At 39.5% G+C, this 14,494-nt stretch overlaps 3 protein-coding genes across 3 annotated transcripts in view; 2 read left to right on the plus strand and 1 right to left on the minus strand.

Annotated features, from left to right (window-relative positions):
* LOC117995183 (uncharacterized) lies at positions 1-4,185 on the plus strand. Its single transcript, XM_034983186.2, has 4 exons — positions 1-301; positions 702-882; positions 1,794-1,982; positions 3,368-4,185. Exons 1-4 carry the CDS (start codon positions 118-120, stop codon positions 3,519-3,521), a joined length of 708 nt encoding a protein of 235 aa, XP_034839077.1. The 5' UTR covers positions 1-117; the 3' UTR covers positions 3,522-4,185.
* LOC117994952 (uncharacterized) overlaps positions 4,175-14,494 on the minus strand; it is a 27,724-nt gene continuing 17,404 nt past the window's right edge. The window contains exons 12-20 of the mRNA XM_069508119.1: positions 13,876-13,938; positions 13,128-13,226; positions 11,650-11,826; positions 10,854-10,970; positions 10,414-10,587; positions 9,610-9,788; positions 9,068-9,251; positions 4,863-4,965; positions 4,175-4,589 (exon numbers count right to left, since the gene is read on the minus strand). Coding sequence (XP_069364220.1) covers positions 4,532-4,589; positions 4,863-4,965; positions 9,068-9,251; positions 9,610-9,788; positions 10,414-10,587; positions 10,854-10,970; positions 11,650-11,826; positions 13,128-13,226; positions 13,876-13,938 — 1,154 coding nt within the window. The 3' untranslated portion in view covers positions 4,175-4,531. The remainder of the gene's footprint in view (positions 4,590-4,862; positions 4,966-9,067; positions 9,252-9,609; positions 9,789-10,413; positions 10,588-10,853; positions 10,971-11,649; positions 11,827-13,127; positions 13,227-13,875; positions 13,939-14,494) is intronic.
* Positions 5,241-8,818, plus strand: LOC138404397 (uncharacterized). The gene is made up of 5 exons (XM_069508139.1): positions 5,241-5,857; positions 6,186-6,389; positions 6,628-6,720; positions 7,391-7,462; positions 8,128-8,818. Exons 1-5 carry the CDS (start codon positions 5,806-5,808, stop codon positions 8,196-8,198), a joined length of 492 nt encoding a protein of 163 aa, XP_069364240.1. The 5' UTR covers positions 5,241-5,805; the 3' UTR covers positions 8,199-8,818.

The following is a 14,494-nucleotide window of genomic DNA, read 5'->3' on the forward strand; positions in this document are numbered from 1 at the left end:
TAAGGTACATTGAATATTTGACGCCCGCCAATTCGCGCTGTAAGCATTGTTTTCAATTTTGCATTTGTAGTTTTTATTTGTATTTTGTTTTGGCATAATACAAATTAAATATTGATTATGTCAGGCTTCAAAGCGTTGCGTGATGTTTCCATAGCCTTCGAAAACTACTCTCGGCAGGTCTCCGCGGAATTATTCTCCGCTGAAATCAGTGAACCTTTCGAAGACTCAGTCAATAAAAAACTTCGCGATGCTAAACTTTATACGTCGAAATTAAGATTTTTGGAAGCAAAAGCTCTTGCAGGTAAGTACTGTAAAAGTTATTGAGTAAGTAGGTAATTTAAGACGGGTTAAAAGTCTGTAAACGTATCTTTACCACGGTTTTTGACCTCAATGCCAGGTAAGCCCAAACACAAACATAGATACAGAGATACTTTGAAAAGAACTTAGTTACCATTATAATTACTTAATAATGTTACCTTACTAGCTGATGCCCGCGACTTCGTACGCTTGGATTTAGGTTTTAAAATCCCGTGGGAACTGTTTGATTTACCGCGATAAAAAGTAACCTTTGTCACTCTCCAGGTCTTTATCTATACCCGTGCAAAAAATCACGTCAATCCGTTGCACCGTTGCGACGCGATTGAAGGACAAACCAACAAACAAACACACCTTCGCATTTATAATAAGGGTACTGATTTCAGACACTCCACAGATCAGTGAAAAAAATAGAGCTGAAGAAACATTTGTGGAATATGAAGACACTGTATCATCCAAAATTATTGAACAGCTGGTGGTTAAAGCGGTAACTCAAAGCCACACTGTGAAGAAACTATTGACTCAGCCTGACCAGCAACTAAGGCCTGAATTTGTGGAGAAAAAAGAGTAAGTAGGAGGAATAATAATAAATCTTTTTTATTCAAGTAAACTTTCACAAGTGTTTTGGACTCGTCAACAGCATCTACCACTGGTTCGGAATGCCTTTCCTACCGAGAAGAACCAGCAAGAAACTCTGCGGTTGCTCTTTTCAAATATTTGATATACAATATTATGACATGTATAAAAAGTATTTGCAGTCCTGTGCGTTGCTGGAACGAGCTGCAGGTCAAATCCACGCTCTTTTATCATTTAGATAATCTTCAATTGTGTAATATGCTTTTTTCAGGAGCATTTTTTTAATAGATTTTTTAAACTTGTGCAAAGGTAAGTCCAAAATAGTTTGCGGGATTTTATTATAATAGGTTATAAATAGTCATTAACAGCTGTACTCAGAATCGCTAATTGTTACTTAACATTGAGTTAAAACGAGACAGATTTATGTGAGAGATATAGCTCAGTCTCGTTTTAACTAAACTTAAGTAACGATAAGGGACTCTGAGTACGGCGGTAAGTGAAATTTGTATATCTAACTAGCTGACCCAGCGAACTTCGTACCACCTAACAGTTGATTCTTTATTATTTTATTTTTTTAATACTTATTATGCTATTCGGGACACCGGGTCAGCCTTCCCGGAAACCCTCCACTAACACTTAAACTTTATGGTATAGTATTAAAGTTCAAATTGACTTTTAAGTATTATTACGAATCTTTTGTAAGGGAATATAGAAAAGTGGTTTTTTTAGACTTTTAAAAAATTTCTCTCCGTAAGAACCATACTTGTACTTCAAGGAATATTGTGTGAAATCTGTCAATCCGCACTTGGCCAGCGTGGCCAAACCCTTCTCGTTCTTAGAGGAGACAAGTGCTCAGTAGTGAGCCAGCAATGGGTTTATCATGATGATAGTAATTTTTCCAGAAGGATAATCGAAGAACTGACGAAATTCAGTCAAAATGAATCAGAACTGCGCTCGTTAGAAGATGTATTGGAGAAGAAGGAAACCCAACTTCTAGAGGTACGAAGAAGATGGGACCAAGTGGTGGGCAAGTTGAGGGACACCCCCCAAGTGGCACCAAATGAGGAGCAGATGGACGGCCCTTTGTACAAGTGGGTATCATGCTTAACGGGGTCACTGTGTCTAACGCAGTGGTCCGACCGCCGACGATGAACAAGAAACGAGTAGAACTAGAAACTTAAACGAGTTAAGAGAACTTAAGCGATCAGCGGGAAGCGGGTGTGTAGTTTCAATAGTTTTGTCGCCGGGCTATGAGCGAGTGTGCAAGTGCGACGAGCGATTACTCGCGCCATTCGCCTGCGGTCGCTCAGTCCTGTGCAAACCTGCGCGCGCGTTACACGTGTTCAAGCGAGCGAGCATCGCTGAGCCAGTTTATTTTTGAAAGCTCGTTGCTCAGCAACAAAACTAGTAAAGCGAGTCGTCGCCGGCATATGAACGGTCAGAGAGCAACTTTTGATATATGCATCTCTTTCGTTTACACAGAATGTACATATTTTATCGTGCATTTCTTGAGAGAGAAAATCGCCGATAGTCATTTTCTCGCCGGGCGGTCGGACCACTGAAAATGAGAATGAAAATGAAAATCTTTTTTATTCGTATAAACTTTTACAAGTGCTTACGAATAGTCGGATGCATCTACCACTGGTTCGGAATGCTTTTCACTGCCTTAACTAGGGGTGCTACGGATATTCACATCCGCATCCGCAAATGCGGAACATTCGCATTAATTGAGACATCCGTATCCGCATTTTATCTTTATTTTTAGGGTTCCGTACCTCAAAAGGAAAAAAGAACCCTTATAGGATCACTTTGTTGTCTGTCTGTCTGCCTGTCAAGAAACCTACAGGGTACTTCCCGTTGACCTAGAATCATGAAATTTGGCAGGTAGGTAGGTCTTATAATAATAATAATAATCATCTTTATTTCAGATATTACATCCATTTTGTTAGTAATAAAATTAATTGCTAATGACTATATTTAGTAAGTAGGCTGTTTCATGCGTACTTTCATTTGTCTATGAATCTACCACCCATGAGACACTGAGAGTGCATGTGCAAACCAACCCAGTGTCTCATAAATGGATTATCTAGTTTTTCAGATAAGGTTTTCAGAATACCGTGAAGAAGTTCGACATTCGGGGAAAAATCTGAAAACCGTGAATTTGTGGTTACATCACAAGAAAAAAAAAGGAAATGTGTATGTACATTGTAAAACACAGACTGTCTGTCTTATAGTACAAGTGAAGGAAAAAATCATCCTCAAACCGCGAATTTGTGGTCACGTCACAAAATTTTTTTGTGTTCCCAACAAAATAATTAGTTTACTAAATCACATCAAGATGGCGCTGTCCGTCATTAACTTTGCAAATTTCTACTATACTGGTTTGGGATTTCTTGTACGATGGTACGGAACCCTACGTATGCGAATCCGACACGCACGTGTTCGGTTTTTTAATTAACACTTGTTTTTTTTTCAGGAAACTTCAAAAAATATCGGAGAGAATGGAAATGATGCGCTGGTTGGTTGCCAAACTTGTGACGTCACGGCACGACGTGGACTACGATTGGTTGAACGACCCTGACCGCCGCCTGCGCGCCTTGGCTATAGCGCGGCAGAGAAATGACGAATGACGTACGATTTTAGTTAGGGTATAGTGGGCACAGCCTCTCCTTTGGGGTGCGTTTCCACTGACGCGGAACTGGGCGGAGCGGAGCGAGAATTGACCAATCGCTGCTCGAAATCTCCACTCCACAATCATCAGTGGAAACTGAAGAAGAGGAACGGAGCTTCCACCGTTAAAGCATCATCATCATCATCAACCGATAGACGTCCACGGCTGGACATGGTATCTTGTAGTGACTTTCACACGCCACTGTCTTGCGCCACCTGAATTCAGCGGCTCCCTGTGACTCGTCTGTTGTCGTCCGTCCAACAGTGGGGGGTCTTCCAACACTGCGTCTTCCGGTGCGAGGTCGCCATTCTAGCACCTTGGGACCACAACGTGTATCGGTTGTACGAACTATGTGCCCTGCCCATTGCCACTTCAGCTTCGCAACCCGTTGAGATATGTCGGTTACTCTAGTTCTCCTACGGATCTCCTCATTTCCTCATTGATCACGAGAAACTCCGCACATAGCTCCCTCCATCGCCCGCTGAGTGACTCTGAGCTTTCTTATGAGGTCCATAGTTAGCGACCATGTCTTGGAATTTAATCTCTGTATGTAATATCAAATCCTTACTCTGTGCCTATCTATACGTTGGTAAGTAAATAAAAATCTTTTGCCATTCATCTGTTATTTTATTAACATTAAAAATACCTATTTTTACTACCATTAAATGAGTAAATAAAAACATTGTATAGTGCGTAATAAATGACTTCGCGTGCCATTTTAACTTTGTGTTAAATTTCATGTCAAAAGTACTGTTTTAGTCTTGTAGGGCGATTATGATTGTCTAAAACCTGCATCAATCATTATTACAATCTCAATTGTTCTGATTGGCTGAATCTGTGCGATTCTTGTTGCAACAATGCATTGTATTGTAGCCAATAGTAAGACATAACAGTTGACCCATAGAGTTAAAATGGCGCCTGAGAAGTCATTTTGTACGGACTATACTATCAATTTAGAAAACAATAAAATTAACGATAGAATTGCGGTGCACACACTGTCCCAGCAATCAACTCGTTCACGTTGCCTCTGTAAACAAAAAATTAAAATTAAAAAAAAGATCGGTCAAGTGCGAGTCGGATTCGCACGCGAAGGGTTTCGTACATTCGTACAAGGAATATTGAAAGGATATGAAATTACGGCGCAAACCGAAAACCAGCGCTGAGCGGTGTGAGCGGTGCTCGGCTATGCTGAGTTTGCGACCTTATTGTATATTGTCCGCACATAGCTCTCTCCATCGCCCGCTGACTGACTCTGAGCTTTTTTATGAGCTGTAAAAAATATTGCATCCTACTTACACACCTGTAAATATAGAAGTTGTATTCATTAGTGTCAAGTGTGGAGTACCCGAACCTTGGCAGCGTGTTCGACATCACCCATACTTCGTCATTCGTGACGTGCAGATCTGAAAGTAGGTAACGCGTATTTTTTTTATTGAAATATGAAATGTAAACATTTAAAAGACTATAAAAAAAATTCTTGCGAAAAACTTGTAGCGAAAATTCAATTCACAAGAATTGAATTCTATTTTACGGATTTTCGCTACAAGTCCTGGAATATTAAATTAGCAAAAATATTAAGTACTCTTTTGGTTTCATATCCACCATCGTGATGACATTATCTTTAGACATGTCGGTCTAAGCCTTTGCAAAGAAATTTTATGTAAGTACTACTTCGGATGCATGGTATGCTATCTTAGAACTCTGCTGCTAAACTAGATTAATAGCGCCATCTAGGAGCTGGATTTAGAAATAATGTTCCAGTGTTAACATGTAAATCATTTTTAATGACAGTGTTAACATAATAAAAAATACTCAAGTTCCAATATTGTGAAAAATTAAATTAAAAACATACTTTCTTTTTATTTGGAAAAAAGAAATATTCAATTATTATAAATTTTGCTAAAATTAAGCTTTATTTTTAAAATAATAGTTAAATGTTCTTCAAATTCTAGATTTTCATATCTATGGTCAAGAAAACTGGTGACAAGTGTCAGAAAAGTTTGAAATTTGAATTCATTTCATAACGAAATTCTACAGTGGTTCTACAGTTTTGGGAGTAATTTTATTTGATATTAAAGATTTCACGACTTTTGCTTTGCTTTCGGACTCCGACGATCCCTACGTTTATTATTTTGGCTTGTTTTTTGGACTACTGTTTCTTGTGTAAACGATAACTTGGCATTCCCCCTGAACTCTGTTGCAATCTGATTTTGTTTAGTGGTTTAGAAGTTTAGATTTGTAAAATGTCTCAAAAAGTATGTTGTGTGCCTGGCTGTTCAACTGTTGCAGGCGATGGTAAGTAAATTCGTTCTGTTTTATATCAGAAAGTATTGCTTGCTGCCTCATATACTCAATTGATTCAATCGGAAGATTGCCCTTGAAAGTTATCATTTCAAGGATGCAGTGATGCAAGGATGCCTTTTTGACAAGATGCGTTAGCTCTAGCACCACAGTTTTGTTTAATTGCAAACGTGAGATGTAGGTACTAAACCCTAAAATGTTGATGTTTGAACAGTGACTTAATGTTTTTAGCACTTTTCTCAATAGAAATAAGCTATTAGTCGGATCACTATAATTAGATAAGCTTGATGTTTAATATCTTTACTTCATTATGTATTTCCAGGTATCTCACTGCACCGTTTCCCCAACCCAAATCAGCACATTGATTTGTTTCAAGTGTGGCTGAAGAAGATTGGGGGTCATGTAGCGGAATTAGATAAAGATTACATTTACAGCAACAGAAGGGTCTGTCGTAGACATTTTGAGGACATTTATTTGTACCCAACAAAGTTGTGTTCCCTAGCCATCTCATCACTCTGTTTAGCAGGTTGGTTAGACATTTTTAAAGTACCTTTGTAACTAGCAAATATTTTCACTTGCTAATTGGTATATTTTAGATATTATGTAACTTGTCACAGAATATCAGACAGCTAATGGTTTCAAGTTAATTATTTACAAGAACTTTTTATGTAGAAACATGGACAAGTCTTACTCTCTAATGTGAATGATTCATATATCAATGTATTTACTTTATTATGGTTTTGATATTGATATTTTTATTTTAGAGAATATGGCTGCTGCTGAAGCAATAATTGTTTCTGAACCGCATACTAGCTCCAGTTTCATATCAAATTCTAATGAAATGGAAATGGCACCAGGTAATTATAAATCTTAAATCTAAATATATAAAAGGAAAAGGTGACTGACTGACTGACTGACTGATCTATCAACGCACAGCTCCAACTACTAGACGGATCAGGCTGAAATTTGGCATGCAGATAGCTATTATGATGTAGGCATCCGCTAAGAAAGGATTTTTTAAAATTTAAATCCCTAAGGGGGTGAAATAGGGGTTTGAAATTTGTGTAGTCCATGCGGACGAAGTCGAAAGCATAAGCTAGTACCCTATAATTTTAAATCGCCTTTAAGTTTATTTTTTAACATGGCAGATATGTATAATGCCATACAATAGGAAATGCAAAAAATAGTGTTTTTGATTTACATGATCATATCATTTCAATTTAATTAGATACTAATAGAATAGTGTAGTATAACTTAAATGAACTACTGATGTGAAAGTTTGATACCTTTCAAATCAAACATCATTTTTTCATTTCCATTGTTGGTAGCTTTAGTATTAACTAGTGACCTTACCTTCGCATGGGTAGCTTATTACAGTTTTCATGTGGATCTCTAATTTTTTGAAAATAAAATATAGCTTATGTTACTCAGGAATAATGTAGATTTCTACTTGTAAAAGATTTTTTAAAATTGGTTGGTATAGATTATCGTATTATTATCTCATGTGTTATTTTTGGTATTTTGCAGGACTTGTTGCAACATCAAGTAAAGCAGTACCTGCAGTTGCTATTAAGTTAAACTCAAAGGACAATTTAAAAGGTATATCAGAATCCTTAGTTTTAAACTAAAAAGTTTTTATAACTTACTTGGCTTAGTTAAATATTATAACTTACTGTGGTGATCATGCCATGCTTCATACTCTGTCTGTAGCAGACACTTTTAAAAACAAATTCATGTGGACAAAGTCTCAGGCATATCAAGTTGGGATCAATATTTTTTCTGCCCCAAAAATGCCAGGTTGTCTAAATAACTCTGTATAATATGACTTCAAGACAACAATATTATACACGGTCAGAAAGACTAGCAGCAGAATAACAGTAAAAAGGCTCTATTTTGATAACCCTAAGAATTTATTGCTCATTGATAATATCTTTAGTCATGATCAACTCATTGCCAGCTTATTACTGAGCATAGGTCTCCTCTAAGAGTGAGATGAGTTTAGGCCATCGTCTGCCATGCAGGTTTCCTTAAGATATTTTTTCGTTCACCATTAAAGCAAGTGATATTTAATTTCTTAAAATGCACATAACTCTGCAAAATTAGAATTGATTGCACCCCCAACCTGTCGAAAAGTCATAGCTACTAGGCTGTCACCGCTTTTTAACATAATGGTTATACGATTGCACTTAATGACGAACCATGATTAATCATGATGGTACTTAATGAACAGCAATTTTTAATATTTGATGTCATTTTACTTTCAGCTAAGAAGTGGGTTCTCACCAAACAAGAGAAGGAACTCTGCAAAGAACTATCCGACGAGAAACATTTTTGATTGCTTCGCTGAGATCGAAAATCACGTAATTGAAATTTTGAAAAACAGAAGTAATAAAAATAAAATACAAGAGTACGTAAAATTAATACTATTATCAAATATAAATTTTAACTTTATATCATGTAGCTCACATAGAGACAAAATTATTAATTTTTTGACCAAGGAAACTGTCATTTTTTTTATAAATAACTGGTGCAAAGATATTAATTTTATTTTAAATGGAAAAATTCACTTTTTTGATTCAAGAGATCCACTTAAATGTGATGCTGATATTTATTATAAAAAAAATAAATTGAAAAAGTTTAAATAACTTATAATAAGTTGTGTTTAATTTTTGAATTAAATTTGATTGGCGGGAGTTAAATGCCATTGTGATATTGGTAATTATCAGTATTGCCAAGATAAGTACCATTATCCATTCAAAACTCCCGCAAATCAAACACCACATTCCTACCTAATTTAAAAAACTATAAAGTATGTATATAGGTAGGTATATATACTGGGTATTGGCTGTATTTAGTACCAAACCCGTCTCCTAGATGGCGCTTTTCAAGTGGGCGCCTTGACGGCCCGACTTACCAGTCTATCTCCCTATATACACTGTAGTCTGTGTTCGGATGTAATAAGAATTATTACTTCCTATGACGATGAGTCTATGTTCTACAACAGCGCCCCCCTGTCAATGTCATTCAAGTGCCAAGAGAGCCTTGTCGCACTGTATAATAGAATAGAATAGAATGTTTTTTTATTCATGTAAACTTTTTAAAAGTGCTTATGAATAGTCAGGTAGTTTTAATTTACCACTGGTTCGGAATGCCGTTCCTACCGAGAAGAGTAACTACATCGATGTGTATAATACGATGTATTACCTGATGGATAGCTCAGCCTCTGGCTGTCTCTAGCCAGTATAGCCACATTAGCCGGGTTGAGCATGCTCCCACTGTTCCAGCACGACACGGCGTCGCGCGCCACGTCCGCGTAGAACACCACGTGGCTCTTCGGATGGTAGTCGTGCATCGTGGACTGGCTGTTCCCCCCACGGTCACCAACGTACTTCAACAAATCATATTAACTATGTATATACATTATACGTATATAACAAAAAAGCTGTGATAGCCTAGTGGTTAGGACGTCCGCCTTCTAATCGTGGGTCGGAAGCTCGATTCCGGGCACGCACCTCTAACTTTTCGGAGTTATGTGCGTTTTAATTAATTAAACATCACTTGCTTTAACGGTGAAGGAAAACATCGTGAGGAAACCTGCATACCTGAGAATTCTCCATAAAGTTCTCAAAGGTGCGTGAAGTCTGCCAATCCGCACTTGGCCAGCGTGGTAGACAACTTAAGCCATTCTCATCGGTAGAGAGCTGGCGATGGGTTGATCAAAAACACAAAGAGACAGATAGGCTTACGGAGTAAAGCCTGTAGTAGTCGCTCTGGCTGCTGATGCTGCTGTTCTGCAGCACGCAAGTGGACACGGAGAACTCCTGGGTGCTGGCCAGGGGATGGAAGTAGGCAGTTCTGCAGCCATCAGCTCCAGGTTCCGTTAGCGTTATGCTGAATATGCCGTCGCTCCATTGGAAGCTTTCACCTGGATAAACAAAATATTTAGTTTATGTCAGAGTAGGCACGGTTCATCATCATCATCATCAACCGATAGATGTCCACAGCTGGACTTCCGCCACATGCCACGATCTTGCGCCGCCTGAATCCAGCGGCTCCCTGCGACTCTTCTGATGTCGTCTGTCCACCTAGTGGGGAGTCTTCCAACACTGCATCTTCGGGTGCGAGAGGTCGCCATTCGAGCACCTTGTCGGTTGTCGTAGGCACGGTCATATTGGGACATCAAAACACTGCCTTGAGATCTGAGGGCTTCGTCTGATAGAGCCCTGGTGCGGCGGTTGAAGAGTGTGATCTTAAAACTTCGTAATATAGTCCAGATTGAAGAAAACTCCGTTAGTGCGAGTATTGTCGGCGGTACATTTGTTCGGGACTACGTCATGAAATGTTATTGATTGAATAGCGCCATCTAGTTGCAATTGTGGTATATTTTAACTGAGGTGTTATAAGAGATAGTTTTAGTCGATCTGAGAAAACTTTACAGAATATTGATTCTCAAACAGGAACCATCGGAAATTGGGCCCAAGGGCCTTGACTCTTGGTCATAAAGTAACATGTTGCCACGTCAATTCGAAGCAAGTTTCTGTTACACTTACCAGAAATCCTCAAGTTCCCAGCGAGTGGGTTGAAGTAGAAGTAGTTGTGAGTCAGTCGCCAGCTGTTGTTATCCTTCAGCGAGTAGACGATCAGGCCGTAGGTGGTCAGATCTGGCACGTAGGCGAACGCGAAGTCGCACGAGCCTGTGATGTCCACTGTTATTGACGCCAGGCCTGGGGAAGATGGAAGTAGGTGTGAGTCAAATGAGGCGGGGGGATGCCCCGCACGACACCCACCCTCGCTCGCGCCAGGTTAGCGCGGTTGTAGCAATTAGCATGTAGCATACCTACTTGCCGAAGCATTGAGCTACTGTTTTCGATCTAAGTAATTCAAAGACGGTCCATATTATTGGTTAGCTTCAGGGAAAAGGTTGATAAGGGAAGATTGGTTAGAAAGAATATGAAAATAATAGTTAGTTGAATTAGTAGCGAAGTGTTACCTGTTGGAGTATTCGCAGCGGGTAGATCTGAACTCTTGAAGGGGTACCTCAGGATCTGTCTGTTGGAAGCCAGGTCGAATATCACGATCGCTGGGGGCTGTACTTGCTGTGGATTACCTGGTGGCAATACAGGTTATATCGATACAACGCTACTTTTAGTAGGTATACGCCAAACCTGAAAGTAAAATCGATTGCAATCATTTAAAGGAGCGGACTGAATTCCCACCCTTTGCACTATTGTCATACCTACTCCTAGCACAAGCTTTACGCTTAAACTAGAGGGGAATGGTGGCTAATATTCTTTGATAACAAGAAATTAAAAAAGTACCTGCGATGGCCGATGAGGAGCGAAAAGTCTTAGGTCTAAGTTGTCGGAGGTAATGAAGCTCTCAAAATTAGTATACTGCATATCAAGTTGTAAGCAAAAACGAGTTAGTTGCACGCCAATTTTTTTGTTGTTTTGGTTGGTGAGGCAAAGTGGTTAACGCCCAGTGACATTTCTGTCTCTATCATTTGTATGGAATTACGTGACAGAGAGCGCTATATTAATTTCTTTCTGCAGATAGAGTTGTAGTGCGTAGTGCTATAAGTCCCACAAATTGCCATTGCGCTGGAACCATGTCTCGTTAACATCGAAATGACGTTATTTTGACGTCAGCCGAAATGAAAATATACTGTCTACTGAAAATATATAAATATATATGTCTAGTGCTGACGTGACTAAAATGGCGGCCACGCGCATTAGTAATTTGCGGGACTTATACATGGAGTTACACACGTCAAATGTTTGACTCACCAGGTATCTCCAACAGTCCAGTGTCAACCATCCAGAGTCTTCCGCACTGGTCCGCGCGGGTTCTGTACACGGAGGTCAGTGAGCTCGCGCGGGCGAGATCGGGGTAAGGGCGGAGCGGCGGGGAGCGGGTCCTACTGTCACGTGATAGGGACACGTAGTTCAGGGTTGAAGGGATCCCTTGAAAACACAAAATTCTTTATTTTTATAAATGTATAGTTAGTTCTTCAACCGCCGAGTTTCTTGCTGGTTCTTCTCGGTAGGAACGGCGTTCAGAACCAGTGGTAAATTAAAACTACCTGACTATTCATAAGCACTTTTAAAAAGTTTACATGAATAAAAAAACATTCTATTCTATTCTATTCTATTCTTTGCAATTGTGGATTGTAAGGTCTACATCTGAGGATGCTTCGGTGTCGGGGCGAAACGTGCGTCGAGTGTGTTTTGAGATTTGCGTGGTGCTGCGTGGTGGCGGTGCGTATTGCTTGCCTGTGGTGGCTGCTTTATCCTGCATGTTTAGCAGTGGGAGGGCAGGCGGTGCATGTTGCACCATACAGATTCGACCTGTTTCAGCGGATTATAGCAAACTAGCTGATGCCCGCGACTTCGTACGCGTGGACTTAGGTTTTTAGAAATCCTGTGGGAACTCTTAAATTTTCCGCTACCTAGCTACCTCTGTACCAAATTTCGTCAAAATCGGTTGAACGGTTGAGCCGTGAAAAGCTAACAGACAGACAGACAGACACTTTCGCATTTATAATATTAGTAGGTATGGATTAAGCTTGTGGTTGGCGCACTCAGCCTGGTAGACTATAGCCATAACCCTTGTCACTCTGAGAGGAGACCCGTGCTCTGTAGTGAGCCGGCGATGGGTTGATCATGATGATGATGAAGCTTTTGGTTCATTGTATACAGTATCTTTCGTCAAAATCAATGCTAGCAGACAGACTCTCAGTTTCACGTTTATTTTGTCCTGATTTTGTAACATACCTACGCATAAAAAAAAAAATAAAAAAAAAAAATCTTTTTTATTCAAATAAACTTTTACAAGTTCTTTCGAATAGTCGGATGCATCTACCACTGGTTCGGAATGCCTTTCCTACCGAGAAGAACCAGCAAGAAACTGGGCGGTTGCTCTTTTCAAATACCTATTTGATATATGTACAAGATTATGCCATGTATAAAAAAGTAATTGCAGTCTTGTGCGTTGCTGGAACGAGCTGCAGGTCAAATCCACGCTCTTTTATCATTTAGATAATCTTCAATTGTGTAATATGCTTTTTTCATGAGCATAATATTTTCAAACTAATAGATAGATTAGTTTAAAAAATAATAGTACCTAATTTAGTTTTATTAATAGATTTTTTAAAACTTGTGCAAAGGTAAATCCAAAATAGTTTGCGGGATTTTATTATAAAAGGTTTTACCCATACCCACAAATACCCCATAACCTGAAATTCCTGTAAAAGAGCAGATCTCACCGTATCTTCTCCGCGGCACCGTGATGAACAACCTGTCTCCGACTCTCTCCACGCCCATCGGAACATTGTTGTACTGGATGAAGAATCTGCCAGCCTCATCTGCAAAATAGACACACAATAATAAAGGTTGTAACCAGAACGCTGGCAAAAACGAAGACAGGTGACAGTACTGATGATTACCGATATAAAATACTAAATACGCGAAATCTATATATATATATAAGGAAAAGGTGACTGACTGACTGACTGACTGACTGAATGACTGACTGACTGACTGACTGATCTATCAACGTACAGCTCAAACTACTGGACGGATCGGGCTGAAATTTGGCATGCAGATAGCTATTATGACGTAGGCATCCGCTAAGAAAGGATTTTTGAAAATTCAACTCCTAAGGGGGTGAAATAGGGTTTTGAAATTTTGTAGTCCACGCGGACGAAGTCGCGAGCATAAGCTAGTCTAAATATATAAAAGGAAAAGGTGACTGACTGACTGACTGATCTATCAACGCACAGCTCAAACTACTGGATGGATCGGGCTGAAATTTGGCATCTAGATAGCTATTATGACATAGGCATCCGCTAAGAAAGGATTTTCGAGAATTTGACCCCTAAGGGGTCGAAATAGGGGTTTGAAATTTGTGTAGTCCGCGCGGACGAAGTCGCGAGCATAAGCTAGTCAGTACCCTTATTAGTCGGACTCGCACTTGGCCGGTTTTGTATTATTAAGTAAGGCTTTTCAACTTACCATCAGGGTTTGCAGAAAGACTTCGGGGTGTCGTTTGCCAGACAGGTTTCTTGTCGTCAGACTCTAGAATAGTAAAGAAATAACATTACAGTACGCCAACGCAGCCAAAAGTGATGAACATCGATCTTTAGAAGGAGACAGCAGATTTGTAGAGCACTGTCTCGGTCGTTAAGACCGACAAAGCGTCACATGGATAGTGAGTGACAGAGACAACGCTCTACAAAGATTAAAAATGTCATTCTTAAAGCCGATGCTCATCACTTTCGGCCGCGTACTGTACTTAAATACTTTAAGGCAAGTCAAAACTCAAATGATTCATATTCAAAACCAGTCAAGTGCGAGTCAGACTCGCGCACTGAGGGTTCCGTACTACAGTCGTATTTTTTCGACATTTTGCACGATAATTTAAAAACTATGATGCATAAAAATAAATAAAAATCTAAATAATATCTGTCCCGGCTTTACTCACGTGTTTAGTCGACGTTAGCCCGACTAGTTGCGAACCCATACGGGGTCCTTTTTCAAGGGCCCCGGGAAGGGAAACTAGTCGGGCTAACGTCGACTAAACACGTGAGTAAAGCCGGGACAGATATTATATAGAATGGAAATCACTCACGAT

This window comes from Maniola hyperantus, chromosome 28, assembly GCF_902806685.2.
Source record: "Maniola hyperantus chromosome 28, iAphHyp1.2, whole genome shotgun sequence".
Taxonomy (NCBI): Eukaryota; Metazoa; Arthropoda; class Insecta; order Lepidoptera; family Nymphalidae; genus Maniola; species Maniola hyperantus.

Bases quoted from the DNA above. Each gene is read 5' to 3' on its own strand.
- LOC117995183 (XM_034983186.2), top strand. From the start codon at position 118: ATGTCAGGCTTCAAAGCGTTGCGTGATGTTTCCATAGCCTTCGAAAAC. The intron at 302-701 runs GTAAGTACTGTA...TACTGATTTCAG, and splicing joins GGAAGCAAAAGCTCTTGCAG to ACACTCCACAGATCAGTGAA. The intron at 883-1,793 runs GTAAGTAGGAGG...TAATTTTTCCAG, and splicing joins GAATTTGTGGAGAAAAAAGA to AAGGATAATCGAAGAACTGA.
- LOC138404397 (XM_069508139.1), top strand. From the start codon at position 5,806: ATGTCTCAAAAAGTATGTTGTGTGCCTGGCTGTTCAACTGTTGCAGGC. The intron at 5,858-6,185 runs GTAAGTAAATTC...ATGTATTTCCAG, and splicing joins TTCAACTGTTGCAGGCGATG to GTATCTCACTGCACCGTTTC. The intron at 6,390-6,627 runs GTTGGTTAGACA...TTTTTATTTTAG, and splicing joins CTCATCACTCTGTTTAGCAG to AGAATATGGCTGCTGCTGAA.